At 40.5% G+C, this 17,845-nt stretch overlaps 1 protein-coding gene across 3 annotated transcripts in view; it reads left to right on the top strand.

The window, feature by feature from the left end:
* The window catches only part of LOC116966568 (A disintegrin and metalloproteinase with thrombospondin motifs 3-like), a 110,894-nt gene that overhangs the window by 59,148 nt on the left and 33,901 nt on the right, over nucleotides 1-17,845 (top strand). For 2 of the 3 annotated variants that reach the window (XM_033012955.1, XM_033012953.1), the window contains exons 5-6: nucleotides 14,626-14,709; nucleotides 15,708-15,864. In XM_033012955.1, the coding sequence (XP_032868846.1) occupies nucleotides 14,626-14,709; nucleotides 15,708-15,864 (241 nt within the window). The remainder of the gene's footprint in view (nucleotides 1-14,625; nucleotides 14,710-15,707; nucleotides 15,865-17,845) is intronic. The other variant, XM_033012954.1, reaches the window with a different exon arrangement.

The following is a 17,845-nucleotide window of genomic DNA, read 5'->3' as shown; positions in this document are numbered from 1 at the left end:
CAAAACATTGCCTCTTTCCTTCGCTCCATAGATGCTGCCGCACCCGCTGAGTTTCTCCAGCAATTTTGTCTAGTTGATGGATTTTGTTTTTGTGCATCTGGGAGAATACAATACAGTAAAGAAACGTTCCTATTCACATGCAAAGTGAGGTAAATGAGTATTCCTGCTGTCTTGACTAGTTCAAGTTCAAGTTCAAGTGAGTTTATTGTCATGTGTCCCTGTATAGGACAATGAAATTCTTGCTTTGCTTAAGCACACAGAAAATAGTAGGCATTTACTACTAAACAGATAAATGTGTCCATATACCATGATATAAATATATACACACATGAATAAATAAACTGGTAGTGCAAATAACAGAAAGTGGTTGCTAATAATCAGAGTTTTGTCCGAGCCAGGTTTAATAGCCTGATGGCTGAGGGGAAGTAGCTATTCCTGAACCTGGTTGTTGCAGTCTTCAGGCTCCTGTACCTTCTACCTGAAGGTAGCAGGGAGATGAGTGTGTGGCCAGGATGGTGTGGGTCTTTGATGATACTGCCAGCCTTTTTGAGGCAGCGACTGCGATAAATCCCCTTGATGGAAGGAAGGTCAGAGCCGATGATGGACTGGGCAGTGTTTACTACTTTTTGTAGTCTTTTCCTCTCCAGGGCGCTCAAATTGCCGAACCATGCCACGATGCAACTGGTCAGCATGCCCTCGACTGTGCACCTGTAGAAGTTAGAGAGAGTCTTCCTTGACAATCCAACTCTCCGTAATCTTCTCAGGAAGTAGAGGCGCTGATGAGCTTTTTTTGATAATTGCGTTAGTGTTCTCGGACCAGGAAAGATCTTCAGAGATGTGCACCCCCAGGAATTTGAAGTTCTTGACCCTTTCAACCATCGACCCGTTGATATAAATGGGGCTGTGGGTCCCCCTCCTACTCCTTCCAAAGTCCACAATCAGTTCCTTGGTTTTGCTGGTGTTGAGGGCCAGGTTATTGCGCTGGCACCATATGGACAGTTGCTCGATCTCTCTTCTGTACTCTGACTCATCCCCATCAGTGATACGCCCCACAATAGTGGTGTCGTCAGCGAACTTGATGATGGAGTTCGCACTGTGGTTCGCTACGCAGTCATGGGTATAGAGTGAGTACAGCAGGGGGCTGAGCACGCAGCCTTGAGGTGCTCCCGTGCTGATTGTTATTGAGGCTGACACATTTCCACCAATACGAACAGACTGTGGTCTGTGGACTAGTCTAATTTGTTTCAAATAGTTAACGTTTGCACATCTTTATCATTTATTGGGAACGGTTGCCAGCACAACAGGCTTCCTCGGGGACTGTTCACACAGTGCACAATAGTTTCAAGATCACCACGTGCATTCCTTTTATTTATAAATGAAAGGAATTTGAGTTGAACGATTCCCATATAATGGAGGGGTCTTGACCCTGCACCGGTACATTCAACTTCCTGCCATATTATTAAAAGTGCTGTCTGAAGCAGACAACTGACAGCACCAGAACCCCAGGATCCTGGCTCCGAAAGTGAAGAAAGATGACCCATCTGAAAACTGCTGCCAAGGTATAGTTCCTGACTATTTTCTAAACAAGCTAGTGGCCAAATATATTTGCCACGTTGCAATTCCTTGCATTTTTAAAAAACTAATGCTGTTTGCAAACCTAATTAACCAACATCAGCATTTCAGATTGATGGACGATAGTTACAGTGCTTCTATTACAACATTTATGATAAATTGAATCATATCAGCAGTTTAAACAGTTGGCATTGGTATAAATCTAATGAACAGCAGCCCCAATCCCAAGTGCCACTCAACTCTAATATCTCTTTATTCTCCTATTCAGTTTTTAATTCAGATAAGGACCTTGATAATACCCCTGGGAGGAGATGTGAGTATTAGTAGCCTATGCAACATGGGGAGATGCAGGTTTAGGATAAGGCAGGTGGTGTAGCTGCGCCAAACATAGAATGTCCCCTCAATTAGTTATAGTGATAAGATGTGCATGGTTTGCCTCATGGAGTGATAGAAAATTAATTGCCGGAATAAATCGACTTCAAAACAGACTGGCAAATTTGTTGTCTGCAAAGACTTGCATTTGATAGTGCCTGGTGGGGCAGTGTGTTCCTATTGTTGCCTTGTATGCATCTTTGTTCTCCTTCTCACTAATCATGTGCTGCCAATTAACAGACCCATCGCCAAGGATCCCTGACCATGTCTTTGTTTCTGTGCTTTTTCACCTGGGAACCAGCCATTCCATCTTTTGGCTGGGAAGCAGGAAAAAAGAATCACAATAGCAGCCTTTTTTTCAATTGAAAAAGATCTAAGTTTGTCTGCGACCTTCCTGCCTCTTTCCAAATTGAAAATGCTTTAGCCTTATTCCCTTACGTGAACATGACAATTTCTGGGGAAAAGGAGTTTAATTGGTGTCTTTAAATTTGTCCACCAATTTGTATATAGTTTAAACAAAGACATTGTTGCCTGAGTAATCAACTGTTGATCCTTTAAAACGGATCTAGAACTACTGTTAATCAAATGATTTGTAGAGTTGTCAATATCTTAACTGCATCTGCATTTTGTAAATAACACTTTACCGTGGCACTTATTTTTATTTTGTACCAATAACTGAAAATTAAGAAATCCTGCTGCTGAATTCCTAATTCTTTCCCTTCCTAACCACTTACATTTTATGTCCAAGGAGGGAACAGAGTATATTGTTTAGTATTTGCCAATTGCCTTTTCTCCATACAACAAATAAAATCTAACTGGTTCAATTGGTATACGTTGCCCATATTGGGTTGGGTTTGGCGATTAGCAGTGAAATATCTTAAGAACATTTGCTTTCGTCTTTGTCGGAACTACTTTGTAATTTTATAGGTGGACAAAAATGCTGGAGAAACTCAGCGGGTGAGGCAGCATCTATGGAGCGAAGGTAATAGGCAACGTTTCGGGTCAAAATCCTTCTTCAGAATGTTATAATTTTATAATTGTCTTTCTCCTTAAATTTATAATATGGATACAGCTCATTTAAATTGCCCCCAAGTCTCATTTGTTCCCAAGTCCAGTCCGAAGGAAGGGCCCCTACCCAAAATGCTGCCTATCCATGTTCTCCAGACATGCTGCCTAACTCACTGAGTTACTCCAAGACTTTGTGTCCTTCCAAGTTAAGTAAATTTACCTGCATAATTAATGTATTCCAATACTGGAAATATCCTTGTAAGTTCAATGGTAGACACAAAAGCTGGAGAAACTCAGCGTCAATGGAGTGAAGGAATAGGCGACGTTTCGGGTCGAGACCCATCTTCAGAATGGTTCAATGGTTCTTTATCTCATCATACTCCAGTAGCAGATTAATTTTAACGGTTTTATTCTACTGGTTTATTTAATATTTAATATAATTCTCGAGTGACCACCCTGAACCTACATTCTCTGCCTTACGGCAAGAGTCCCATATGCCTTATTATCCACTTTGTTTATGAGTCTTACTACCCTCCTGAACTGTGGAAAGACCTCTCTGTCTCTCTACACTATTTTATAGCTTATAAAAAATTATTATGTATTCTGCCACTCTGTTTATCTTTCTCAAATACACGCATCTCTGCGCTGGCTTTTGTTCTTGCCTTATCCACATAACCTTTTTTTAAATCATTTCTATTTGATCTATCGTCCTGTAACATTCTTCCTCGTTGTCAATTAACTCTGTGGAGGGCCTTGCTAAATTTGCATCAGATCAACTGGTTTGCAGTTCATTTGAAGCATCCTCCTTAAAGAACAGGTACAGTAAACCCTCGTTTTTATAACCTCTTTATAACGGATTTCAGTTATAGAGGACGGACTTTCATCACCAGGCCGAGCTGCCGACGCCACCTGCATTACCTCCTCGGTCACTGTCAGGCCATCCCTGCTGCTACCGACACCACTGATCCTTACCTGCACTCCTGCTGTCCATGGACTGTAGCCAATGCCTCACGATCCTTGCCTCAACTCACCTGGATTCCAGGCCCAGTTCTAGACCGAGATTCTGAAGAAGGGTCCCAGCCGAAAACATCACTTATCCATGTTCTCCAGAAATGCTGCCTGACCTGCTGAGTTACCACAGCACTTTGTGTTCTTTTGTGTATTGACCAGCATTTGCAGTTCTTTTCTCCAGAGATGCTGCCTGACCCACTAAATTACTCCAGCATTTTGTGTCTATGCAGTTCTTTGTTTCCACTACTTGTAATCCCTCACTCAGTTATAGTGGACAATAGGCAATAATGGACACACTTCCCCCCCCCCACCCCCGCGTGGGCCATTATGACGAGGGTTTAGCCCCCTTTCCACATGCCTGTAGCCAAAGGGGACTGGAAAATAGTCAAATCCTCATCTATTTCTCCCTTTAATAATAGAGCACAAACCTACAACGCTCACCCTTTTTTCCCCCCCCCCTGTCTGTTGATGTATGAATTCTGTACATATGTTTCATTACTTCTCTGTGGTATAATTTGCTCCAAACAAATTGACTGACAATATAACTAAATAACACCATTGACAAAAGGAATTATAAGTATGTGAACTAGCTCTTTATAACGCCACTTGCGTACACCAATTTATAAAATAGTCTATATTTGCAATGCGTCCTGTAATTTATGGACGGCTCCTTGTATTATACCGATAAAGCCTATGTACTGAGATATATGACTGTTCCTGTATAAATAACTAGTTGACTACAATTGAGACAAATGGCATGTTTCTATGTAAGGGGGGCAAGATGATCACATGGGGTTTAGATGATGGATGGAGGAAGCTTTTTTCTAGTTTATAAATGCAGTCTAGAAAAGGGCCAATTAGTTTGTTTATATCCTATAGACTCAATGTAACCTGGTGCAAAGCATCTATTAGAAATAAAAAGGGAGCATAAAAAGTTATCTACTTTTACATTCGTAGACCAAACATAAATAATCTCCACTGGTCATTTAAAATTGGCGCTTTATTCTTGAACTGTATATCCTTCTTGGTCTTTTGGCAAGAAATCACAGCATGTGGGAAGAACAATTTACAAGATGGGACTTGGGTCTATGAACTTGAATTTTTTTATTGTATTAACTAAAATACTATCAAAAGCAGAAGTTTATACAAGAAAAATAAAACATTTTGTCTTCTTGTCCTGTGACCTGCTCAACTAAAAGCAGAAAACTCAAATCACATGTAGGGAATTTAAAAAAAATGTTTTTCAGCTGTTACCAAGCAACTGAATCATCCTACCACAACCAGAGAGCAGTGCTAAACTACTATCTATCTGCTTGGTGACCCTCGGACTTTCCTTGATCAGACTTTGCTGGCATTACCTTGCACTGAACGTTATTCTCTATACACTGTAAATGGCTCAATTGTAACCATGTACAGTGCATTCAGAAAGTATTCAGACCCCTTCATTTTTTCCACATTTTGTTACGTTACAGCCTTATTCTAAAATGGATTAAATTCTTTTTTTTATCACCAATCTACACATAATACCCCATAATATAAAAGCAAAAACATGTTTAGATATTTTTGCAAAGTATTTAAAAATAAATAACTGAAATATCACATTTACATCAGTATTCAGATGCTTTACTCAATACTTTGTTGAGGCACCTTTGGCAGCGATTACAGACTTAAGTCTTCTTGGGTATGACGCTACAAGCTTGGCACACCTGTATTTGGGTAATTTCTCCCATTCTTCTCTGCAGATTGTCAGGTTGGATGGGGAGCGTCGATGCACAGCTATTTTCAGGTCCCTCCAGAGATGTTCGCCCGGGTTCAAGTCCGTGCTCTGATTGGGTCACTCAAGGACATTCACAGACTTGTTACGAAGCCATTCCTGCGTTGTCTTGGCTGTGTGGTTAGGGTCATTGGCCTGTTGGAAGGTGAACTTCTGCCCCAGTCTGAGGTCCAGAACGCTCTGGAGCAGGTTTTCATCAAGGATCTCTGTACTTTGCTCTGTTCATCTTTCCCTCGATCCTAAGTAGTCTCCCAGTTCCTGCCGCTGGGAAATATCCCACAGCATGATGCTGCCACCACCATACTTCACCGTAGGTATGGTATTGGCCAGGTGATGAGCGGTGCCTGGTTTCCTCCAGACGTGACGCTTGCCATTCAGGCCAAAGAGTTCAATCTTGGTTTCATCAGACCAGAGAATCTTGTTTCTCATGGTCTTTGAGAGTGCTGTTTGGCAAATTCCACGCGGGCTGTCATGTGTCTTTTACTGAGAAGTGGCTTCCATCTGGCCTCTCTGCCATAAAGGCCTGATTGGTGGAGTACTGAAGATATAGTTGTCCTGCTGAAAGCTTTTCCCATCTCCACAAAAGCACTCTGGAGCTCTGTCAGAGTGACCATCAGTTTCTTGGTCACCTCCCTGACCAAGGCCCTTCTCCCCTGAATGCTCAGTTTGGCCGGACGGCCAGCTCTATGAAGAGTCCTGGTGGTTCCAAAGTTCTTCCATTTAAGAATGACGGAAGCCACTCTGCTCTACGGGACCTGCAATGATGCAGAAATTGTTTTATATCCTTCCCCAGATCTGTGTCTCGACACAATCCTGTCTCAGAGGTCAACATACATTCCTTCATCTTCATGGCTTGGCTTTTGCTCTGACATGCTCTGACATGCACTGTTAACTGTGGGACCTTATATAGTGTACCTTTCCAAATTATGTACAATCGATTTAATTTACCACTGGTGGACTCCAATCAAGTTGTAGAAACATCTCAATGATAATCAATGGAAATAGGATGCACCTAATGTCAATTTTGAGTTTCATAGCAAAGGTTCGGAATACTTATGTAAGTGTGATATTTCAGTTATTTCTTTTCAATTACTTTGCAACAATTTCTAAACACCTGTTTTCGCTTCTTCATTCTGCGGTATTGTGTGTAGATTGAGGATTTAAAAAAATGAAGTTAATCCATTTTAAAATAAGGCTGTAACATAACAAAATATGGAGAAAGTGACGGGGTCTGAATACTTGCTGAATGCACTGTATTTATTTCTGCTGACTGGATAGCATGCAACAAAAGCTCATCACTGTACATTGCTACATGTGACAATAAACTTAACTAAACAGTTACCAAAATTAATTCACAAAGTGGAAGATGGACACACTTTAATCTTTTTTCCCCCCAAAAGCTGAGAATATTTAAATGTTTGAGGATCATGTGCTCATCTTACTAATACCAATTATTTTTAAAGAATGTGGCATCTATAATTGATAATAACATCTGATTTGTTGAACTTGGGTATTTGTCCCCAACGGCTCTCACCAACTTCTACAGATGCGCCGTAGAAAGTATTTTATCAGGGTTCATCAAGCATGAATTAGGCACAGCTCCATCCAAGACCACAAGAAATTGCAGAGAATTCTGGTTGCAGCCCAGACCATCACACAAATACTTGGGTATACTAAAGGTATACTTGCGTACTAAAGGATAAATGACAAACTGTCCCTAATTGTTTTGCTCCACAACCTCAAGTTCAGTCCTGTGAATATAAGAACAATTAAAAGCATTCTTTGTTGGTGTTGGTTAAGAGCACAGCCAGAGTATTTGGCTATGGAAGGCATCATACAAGCCTGACTCTATTCTTACCCAATGTTTATATGTATGTGCTGAACCGGTTTGTAAAACATAGGGACACGGAAATAAATGTCAACACCATACTGCTGGTCCAGTGTAGATTGGAAGAGGCTGTGGATTGAAGCAGGGAGCATGCCCCTCAGTAAAACCTATTCAGCAACCAAAATGTTCATGCATTTTCGGATTAATTTTAGAAACTCCATTTCCTGGGATTTCTGGCAGACGATATCCCTAACTCCACCCTTTACTTTCCAACAGTGCGTTAATTGAGGACTCGTGCAACTATTAGAATAAGCATTTCGGGATTTGTACATAATTAATTAAAGCATTATTGGAATAAGCATTCCAATAACGCTTTAATTAATTATGTACAAATCCAGAAATAATGGATCTTTTTAGCTAATTATTGAAATTTTGTTTTGTATCAAAAGTCACAACACATTGTTAGTTGGGAAATTAGCGTTATTGCTTTTTGTCCGTGAGGCTAAATGAGAACAGATTCAAGAAATTGACATTTTAATTTTTACTGGGTAGATATTTAATATGTAGATCTTTCTTCATTACAATATTAAATATCATACGAATAGCAATCTAAGTATGGACATTGAAAAAGCAAACTAACAATGGTAGGCTTATTTTTCTTTTTGAGCCCTATGGTACAGTGAATAATCTTCTCCTTTACCAGAAATAAACTTTGATCAGAAAATTAGAAACATAGAAAATAGGTGCAGGAGTAGGCCATTCGGCCCTTCGAGCCTGCACCGCCATTCAATATGATCATGGCTGATCTTTAAGAGCTTTAAATTTTACCAGTGAGTTTGCACACAGTTTGGTGAAAGATTCTCGATCCAATATGAGCATCTTTCTATATTTAAGGAGACTGGAATATTATTTGTAACTATTTCACATTTTCAGAATGCAATCCCAGGAATGTTATTTTTCATATAGGCTACTTGGTGAAGCTGCCTTGGCAGATAATTCAATACCATTGAGTGCAGATTAGTAATGATTGAGTGCAGATTATCAAGTAATGAGAAATTTTAAAAAGCTTTCTCTTTTGATAGATGCAGTACAACTAAATGTGATGCTTTTCTGGAGACTCTTCATTGCCAAGCGATTGATCCGTGCCTTGGTACCAGTCTGTGAATAAGCCTTCTCAATGTTAGCTTTGTCCTTTGCTGATGTCACAACTGGAATATTTATCTTTTCACAACAAGTCAGTTTGTTGTTCTATATCAGCAGCCTCTCACGTCTTTCTTCAGCTATTGAACCACATCCAGTGTCAACACATTCATTCTGTATGAAGCTGTTAAAGCACAAGAAGTGTTTTCACAGATTAAGGCAATATTTCTTTTGATTAAACAAGGTTACTATATGCATTGCTAAGGGAGAAAGGTTTCACCATTCAGAGTTGAGGAAAGATTTGCTTTTTTTAATCTGACTGCTCTAGATGTTTGCTTAGCCAGGGCCTAAACCAAATAGACTTTAAATTTAAGCTCTGAGGTCTGTCACCTTAAAGTGCAATAAAATTATCACATTGCTCTTCATGTGAGAACTAGTAGTAAATTTATATCTATCATCTCATCTCACAAAATGAAAGCCAAGCTAACATCTCAGAGCAATTTGCAATTTTCATGTTAATTGTGCACAGTTGAAGCACAACATGTTCCCACCCCATGGGTTGCATGGGGTTGCAGTAAATAGAACTGCTGCCTCAGAAATCCAGTAACCCTTGCCCAATTCTGACCTTTGAGTTGTCTGGAATTTACAGAGTTGCTTCCTTACAGCGCTTGCAGTGCCGGAGACCCGCGTTCGATCCCGACTGCGGGTTCTGTCTGTACAGATTTTGTATGTTCTCCCGGTGACTATGTGGGTTTTCTCCGAGACCATCATTTTCATCCCATTCTTCCAATACGTACCTGTAAGTTTGTAGGTTAATTGGCTTCGTATAAGTGCAAACACATTGTCCCTAGTGTGTGTAGGATAGGGTTAATGTGCGGGGATCGCTGGTCAGTGTGGACTCGGTGGGACGAAGGGCATGTTTCTGTGCTAAACTAAACTCTCTGCATGCATTTAAGAGTATTCTGGTTTCTTCCCACATCCCAAAGGTGTGTAGATTGGTCAGTTAATTGACCATTTAAAATTATTCATTGTATGTAAATGATTGATAGAATCATGTAGAAAATAAAACAGGTTTACTCCACCAAATGGGTGCTAGATAGTTGTCATGCACTTAATGTGTAATGGACTTAGGGCCTGGATCACATTAATCTCTCACTATTGCTAATGTAAGCTATCAAATAAAATTGACTTTTAGTGTTTATTTAATTAGTGAATATCAAGTCCTTATTGTAACAACACTTAACTGATTTGTTGCTGTAATGCCATCTACAAAATTACATATCAAAATGGCCAAGAAAAACTAATACAAACTAGGGGTAAGTATCACCAGCAACCTGTCCTGGGCCTGCCCTATTGAAGAAATTGCCAAGATAACACACCAAAGCCTTTACTTTCTTAGGGTCTGCTTCGGAAGTTTGGCATGTCCCCAACAACTCTCACCAACTAATACAGATGCACTGTAGAAGGCATTTTATCGGGATGCATCACATCATGGTTTGGGATCAGCTCCATCCAAGACCACAAGAAATGTGGAGAATTGTGGATACAGCTCACAAACCAGCCTCCCTTCCATTGACTCTATCTGCATCATGCTGCCTCGGCAAGGCGACCTGCATAATCAAGGATGAGTCTCGCCCCGGACACTCCCTCTTCTCCCCTCTATCATCAGGCAAGAGGTACAGAAATGTGAAAGTGCATACCTCCAGATTCAGGGACATTTTTTCCCAGCTGTTATAGAAATATAGAAACATAGAAAATAGGTGCAGGAGTAGGCCATTCGGCCCTTCGAGCCCGCACCGCCATTCAATATGATCATGGCTGATCATCCAACTCAGTTTCCTGTACCTGCCTTCTCTCCATACCCCCTGATCACTTTGGCCACAAGGGCCACATCTAACTCCCTCTTAAATATAGCCAATGAACTGGCCTCAACTACCTTCTGTGGCAGAGAGTTCCAGAGATTCACCACTCTCTGTGTGAAAAATGTTTTTCTCATCTCGGTCCTAAAGGATTTTCCCCCTTATCCTTAAACTGTGACCCCTTGTCCTGGACATCCCCAACACCGGGAACAATCTTCCTGCAGGCAACTCAACCATCCCATTGCCAATGGGAACGCAGTCCTGAACTAGAATCTACCTCATTGAAGACCCTCAGACTATCGTTAACCGGACGTTACTAGATTTTATCTTGCACCAAATATAATTCCTTTAATCATGTATTTGTACACTGAGGCTGGCTTGATTGTAATCATGTATAGTCTTTCCACTGACTGGATAAAATGCAGCAAAAAAAGGTTCTTCTCACTGTACCTCGGAGATAATAAAGTAAATTAAACTACATTGAAGCAAATGTGTTAGATGAGTGGGGCAGCTGGGCTGCTATGTTTATTTGATTGTGGTCTCATGCTTCAAAACTAATGCAGGGCTTTCATGTGCTGCAGAAGCTAGAGGAGAGGTGCCTAGGCAGGGCAGACATGACGAACAATTCCAGTGTTGGAGGGACTGAAGCCCACAGACTGCAACCTTCACGTGGTCCGCCCTGTTTAGACGAATGCAATCAACCTGGCGTGCACAATCAAATAAGATCAAATAGAACAAGTTGTCCTACAACTTTAGGCTGTGCACGCCATATGCAAGAAGAAGAAGAAGCACACAGACCCTGTCCCTTGAATAAAATGTGATTTAAGTTTGAACCACGAACAGTCTAACAAAGCACATATGCTGGCACGAAGGAAACAGCTCTGTAACCCAAATTCAACATTCAGAGCAGATACATGCATTTGAAACATAGAAAAGCAGGACATTCAAAATAATCATGGCTGGTCCTTCAGCTTCTCATTCTTTTCCCATACTCCTTGTCATTTGTGTGCAGACATCCATGTAACTCCTGGCCAGCTTGACCTGCACAGCTTTCTATGGCAGATATTCCGAGTGAGGAAGTTTCCTCTCATCTCAGAGTTAAATGCCCTACTCTATATCCTGGGACTGAGACACCTCTGTTCCTCCGTCTGACCTGAAACGTCACCTATCCTAGTTCCCCAGAGATGCTGCCTGACCTGTTGAGTTACTCCCACACTTTGTCCTTTTTTTTTGTAAACCAGCATCCACAGTTCCTTGTTTCTCCAGAAGCACCTTCCTTTTTAATCTATTCTTTCAGAATTTGGGTCTGTTTCAATACGATCTCCTCTCTTTGTTCTAGAACTAGTGAATACAGGCTAGTTGATCTAATCTTTCTTAATGACAGTTGCAACATCATTAAAAAAATACAGATACTATAAATCGGGCAAATGTCCCAGCAATTCATCTCATGAGTCTTTAGCACACCTCCTCTATGCAAAGATATATTTTTGTGGGTAAGGAGACCAAAGCTACAGCAGTACTATCCAGTACAATTGTAGTTAGGCAACCCTTCCTTTGCACTCAAAACGTCTTGCAATGAAAAGCATGCTATTTTCCTCCTTTACAGCTTGCTTGACCTGTGCCTTTGATTCTGACTGGTGCACAAGGATATCTATATCCCCAGTCTGTCTCGTGAATATTATTCTGCCTTTCTGTCTTACAAAAATTAATAAGGAGCTTATGATTTCTGATCTCTTGGTCTGACTGGATGAGATGTCTAGCATTTCAATGTGCAGCGCATCTAACTTCTCATCTATGAACAGCTATCTTAGTCTGTATTAATCACCCAGCAACTATATAACCATATAACCATTACAGCACGGAAACAGGCCATCTCGGCCCTTCTAGTCCGTGCCGAACAATTACTCTCACCTAGTCCCATCTACCTGCACTCAGACCATAACCCTCCATTCCTTTCCCATCCATATATCTATCCAATTTATTTTTAAATGATAAAATCGAACCTACCTCCACCACTTCCACTGGAAGCTCATTCCACACAGCTACCACTCTCTGAGTAAAGAAGTTCCCCCTCATGTTACCCCTAAACTTTGGTCTCTTAATTTCTGTCGTTGCTGTTTGAGGAGCTGGCACTCAAACATCCTTGGTCCTCTGCTATGATTTTAGCCTGACAGAACCAATGGTTTTAGCCATTACATTATGTGCGCTTCCTGTACCACGTATATTTGTCATTGTGCTCTTTCTATGTGGCGAGATGGAGGAGAGTGATGTTGAGGAGAGACACTGGTAGGTATTTCCTTTGTGTTTGAAATGGTAAAGGACTATGGTTATAGTGAAGGCACAATGATGTTAGTAGCAAGAGGAGGGCCAGTTTGAGTTATATTAATTATTCTGAATCTCTTCCATTTAGCATTGTTATCATTTTACACAGTACAATTGAGCCTTGTCTTCCACAAAATCCTGCCTTAGGCAATGATGGAAATTGACTGATGCCATCTCAAATGATAAATTGGTGGGGGAAAAGCCAAGACCTTTACACATAAAATGCTGGAGTAACTCAGCGGGACAGGCAGCAAACCTGGATAGAAGGAATGGGTGATGTTTTGGGTCGAGACCCGAGTGCCTCGACCTGAAACGTCACCCATTCCTTCTATCCGGAGATGCTGCCTGTCCCGTTGAGTTACTTTAACATTTTGTGTCTATCTTCGGTTTAAACCAGCATCTGCAGTTCCTTCCTACAGACTTTTATACATTCAGGTTCTTTGATCTGCAGGTTGGCAAGTGGTATCCTTCTGAAGTTGGCCAGTTTATGCTAGCAAAACTGTAATTTGCTATGAAAAATGCTACCCACAGAGTTTATGTGTGCATCCTTCTTTCTCAGCCCTTCCAAATGGTGTTTACCACGAAGAAATACCAATTGATCAGCTGATGGAAGGCAAGAAGTTGTAATTTGCTCCAGTGTCCTGAATTTCCATGGGTCTGTAGTCAATGTTACAGATAACCAAACCACTTCTTCCTGTTTATTCTTGCATGTCTAGTGGATCTGTCCAATGGATGGGATAAGATGTTTTCTATGATTATGATAGAGGAACCTAGAATGATGGCATGCAAGTTATCATTTCATAGATACGATTATAAATCTGTTTGTTACTGTGTTTTGGGGGAAACATTCCCAACTGAGGCATGTCCGTAGATATTTGTGTGCATGGTTGAATTGGCTGAGTATATTGACAAGTACTTTGTTCACATCAGTGATGGATGGCTGTAAATGAACTTGGTTTTGCAGGGTACATCAGAAGACAGTTGAGTATCAACCACATTTTTGTGGAATGAATCATTTATCGAAGAGACCAAGAAAGAGCAGCTTGGTTTTATCTTCCTGAAGATGGGCTTTTTGCAACAGTCCAGTGCTTTAATCGTGATCATTTTTCCAGCTGCTGTACTAGTTACGTGGGTCTAGGTCTCTGCAGTCCAAGGAGATCACCACCGTTCATGGTGAATAGTTTCTCACCTTCTTTAAGTTCATGGACTACAATTTTAATTGATTTGCCTCCAATGGTGCCTGGGCAGTATCTGTTAAAAGCAATCTGATTTGAACACTACAATGAATGATTTAATTGCAAGTTCCAAGAACATAAATCAAGAAAACAATATAGGGATGAAGGGAATTGTGTCAAATATTGTATTCGAAAATGCAAACATGATTTTTTATGTATCTCCAAAACTTTAAAGCCTAGAAATTGGATCCATTGAATCTCCTCTGTGTGCACCGTCAATCATCGGCGGATAAAATCATCGTGAAACTGGTCTAGATAAAGACGTGGTCGTTGGAAACATTTGATGCAGCTTTCATCAGAAACTGCAGGAATTCCTTTATAGTGCATGATTCTGGGCGTAAATCATATGTTTCTACATTTTTAATGATGATTATGATTTTTAATTGGTTAAAGAGAAAAATAATCAACTGGGAGCTGTAAGACAAAGGATGATATGCATTCCTGACTCACCCAGCAGAAGCTTGTTTATATCTAATTGAATACCGTTTGGTTTTCTTGTTTCAGGTTGATGAAATCTACCATGATGAGTCGTTAGGTACGCACATCAACATAGTTTTGGTCAGGGTGATTATGGTAGGCTACAGACAGGTGAGTCAGCGACATCTCAAATTGTTAATTATTTATTTTTCTCAAGCAATTATACAATGTTAATTGGATTCTAATGAGTTATAGATGATTTAGCGCATCTCGTAGGAGCTGTAACTATCGTATAATCATCTACTGTTTAATACTGTATAATAAGATACATCAGATGGCGGCGCGGCCGATGTTTGTGGCGGCCTGTCTCAGTGGCAATGCAGTGCAGTGGTGTGATTGCAAAGTGTGTGGAAGGAAAGTGTATGTATGTGCGACAGTTTCTGTTCGACATCCGTAACGAAGTTTCTTGTTATGACAAACACTTGCTGAGCGTACTGGGCGAGCTTGGACTTCTACGCCGTATAGGCCCAAGGAAGGCCGCGACTGCACCTGAGGAATCACCGTAAGTGGTGTGACAGGATGCGGAAGGGGGGCAAGCGCGGAGGAGTCCACGCTAGGCTAATCGCTAATCCACACAAACCAGCAAATGTTGGCAAATGTCCGATCCCTCGACAACAAGATGGATTACATCGGAGTGTGGAGAGCTTCTCAATGTAGCGTGAGGAACTGCTGTGTCTACGTTTTCACGGAGACCTGACTGAACCAGAACATCATGGACGATGCGATCCAGCTGGAGGGGCTAATGCTACACAGAGCTGACAGAGTAGCTTCGCTAGCCGGTAAGCTAAGGGGAGGTGGCCTGGCTGTGTACATCAACAGATCGTGGTGCCGGGATGCCGTGGTGGTTTCCACTCACTGCTCACCCCACGTAGAGCTAATGACTGTGAAATGATGACCCTTCTACTTGCCGAGGGAGCTGACGGCAGTCTTCATAACTCTTGAATTCATTTTAAGATGTGAAGACATTAAAACTAAACAAGAGTTTACATTATACCAGTACTTCACCGTACTTGTGCATATGGCAATAGACTCAAACTTGACGTGAATCGGGCTTCCTTTTTAATAAGTTTATATTATGCTGTTATCTATACATTATTTTTATTTTACAGTCGATCAGTTTAATAGAGCGTGGGAATCCATCTCGGAGTTTAGAACAAGTCTGCCGGTGGGCCCATACTCAACAGCGCTCTGACCCAGATCACACAGAGCATCACGATCATGCTATATTCCTTACCAGGCAAGATTTTGGTCCCGCAGGTATGCAAGGTACTGTATTGTTCTCGATCAGGTTTTGTGCAGTCTGAATTCTATAGCTGTAAGAGGTAACTTCTCTGGAATACAATTATTGATACAATGTATTTATTACTTGCCAATTAACCACCTTTAGACATCTGTAGTGCTGGTGTGTCCTTAACCATACTTGTTATTTTTGAATGATCCATTTTAAAAGAGCATAGTTATTTTTCCTTCTCAAAGGCTTGTTTCTTTCCACAGCATGTTATTTTAAAATCCTTTGTGTTCCCCCGCCTGCCTGTTCACTTTTGACATTACATAAAGTTTCTTAGTGAATTAAATATAACTGCCAGAATGTCCAGACTTTGCTTATTTTCAGCTGGGAAATTGCCTGCATTTTTGTCCCTTTCCATGACAATTAGTAGAACTTGTCGCGTTTTGGTGTAGTATTTCCGTTTTCACATTTGCTTAACCAATTGTTAATGAATACAAGCAATTCCTCATTGTGGCTAATTGAATGCGAAAACTGGTGCATGATTTTCCTAGCTCCATGCTTTTAGCTTTAAGCTTCTAAAACCGTAACACTCAAACAATTCCATCAAAGATATTTAAATTATACGCTGCTCCTGCATCTTATTACACTATTGATCACGGCAATAAGCGCTGACAATAAGTACCTTGATTTGTCTTTTATACCGTTGGCTTGAACTTTCTGCAAAACCGCTTGTCTATTGCTCAACTGTTAAACCTTTTCTTCCGAATGGCCTACTCCTGCACCTAATTTCTATGTTTCTATGTTCTATGTTTCCATGAGCAAGTCCCCATGCAGAAATTCAGATATTTGCTCCATGGTCTAAGATGCTTCTTGCAACCTAGATTAATGCTCTAAAGCGAACTGTAGTTTTCACCATTTAAGTGACAAATGCACTGCACCATTTTGCTATAGCTGTTTAAATAAAAACTTAATGCAGTTTTGCACATAGCATTAGATATTACCAGACAATTGTGCAATATCCTGATTTTATTTTCTGTGATGGGAGAATTCATCAAAATAGAGATATTGTATTCATTACAAATAGCTGAAATTACGTTTTCCTGCGAGCAGTTATTAAAAACATCTTTGCTAACAATTCTTTCAGCATGCTGTATTTTCAGAAAGGACAGATTTGCATGAGGTTCACAAAACTAAATAAACTAAGATCCATACTTTCTAATAAAACAATTTCTTGCCTTCACATTGCATAACTGGATAACTGCACACTACTTGATCGAGGAAAGTATATAAAATGTTGCTTTTCATTTTTAATGTAAACATATGTGCTGAAATGCTGTCTGACTTGGTATCGCCGTTATCATTGTTACGCATTTGCTGATGCTTGTAATCTCTGAAGGAAGGTGTGTATTTGTAGTTGGCCTTACAATACAATGTTTAAGTAAGATTAGTCTAATGAGTTTGCCTGAATGGTGTTCTTTAAGACATTGTTTGAAAAACTGCTTCTGAATGCTACCACAACAAAAATTGAAAGTCATGCGAAGACTCTTGCTCCTTGTACAAGAAAATGAGTTGTGAATCTGTGGAATTCTCTGCCACAGAAGGCAGTGGAGGCCAATATTAAAGTGAGAGTTAGATATAGCTATTAGGGCCAACGGAATCGAGGAATATAGGGAGAAAGCAGGAACGGGGTACTGATTTTGGATGATCAGCCATGATCATATTGAATACCGGTGCTGGCTCGAAGGGCCGAATGGCCTACTCCTGCACCTCTTTTTTCTATGTTTCTATACGTATTATGAAATATATCTTCACGTGACTAATTTTTGAAGTGGAGTGGTTTCCTGGGTGGGTCATGATAGTATTGGAATATTGTACAAAATTAACCAAGAAGGTACTTGAGATGTACTTCAAACATGTTAAAATTTTAACAACAGCAGACAAGATATTTAGTTGTGGCTTAGGGTAACAACAGCATTGATGGTGGTCTGAACGTCACAGTCTACGTGCATTTTTTAAGTG

The sequence above is a fragment of the Amblyraja radiata genome, chromosome 37 (assembly GCF_010909765.2).
Source record: "Amblyraja radiata isolate CabotCenter1 chromosome 37, sAmbRad1.1.pri, whole genome shotgun sequence".
Classification (NCBI taxonomy): Eukaryota; Metazoa; Chordata; class Chondrichthyes; order Rajiformes; family Rajidae; genus Amblyraja; species Amblyraja radiata.
This window is presented reverse-complemented; position numbering and strand designations above follow the sequence as displayed.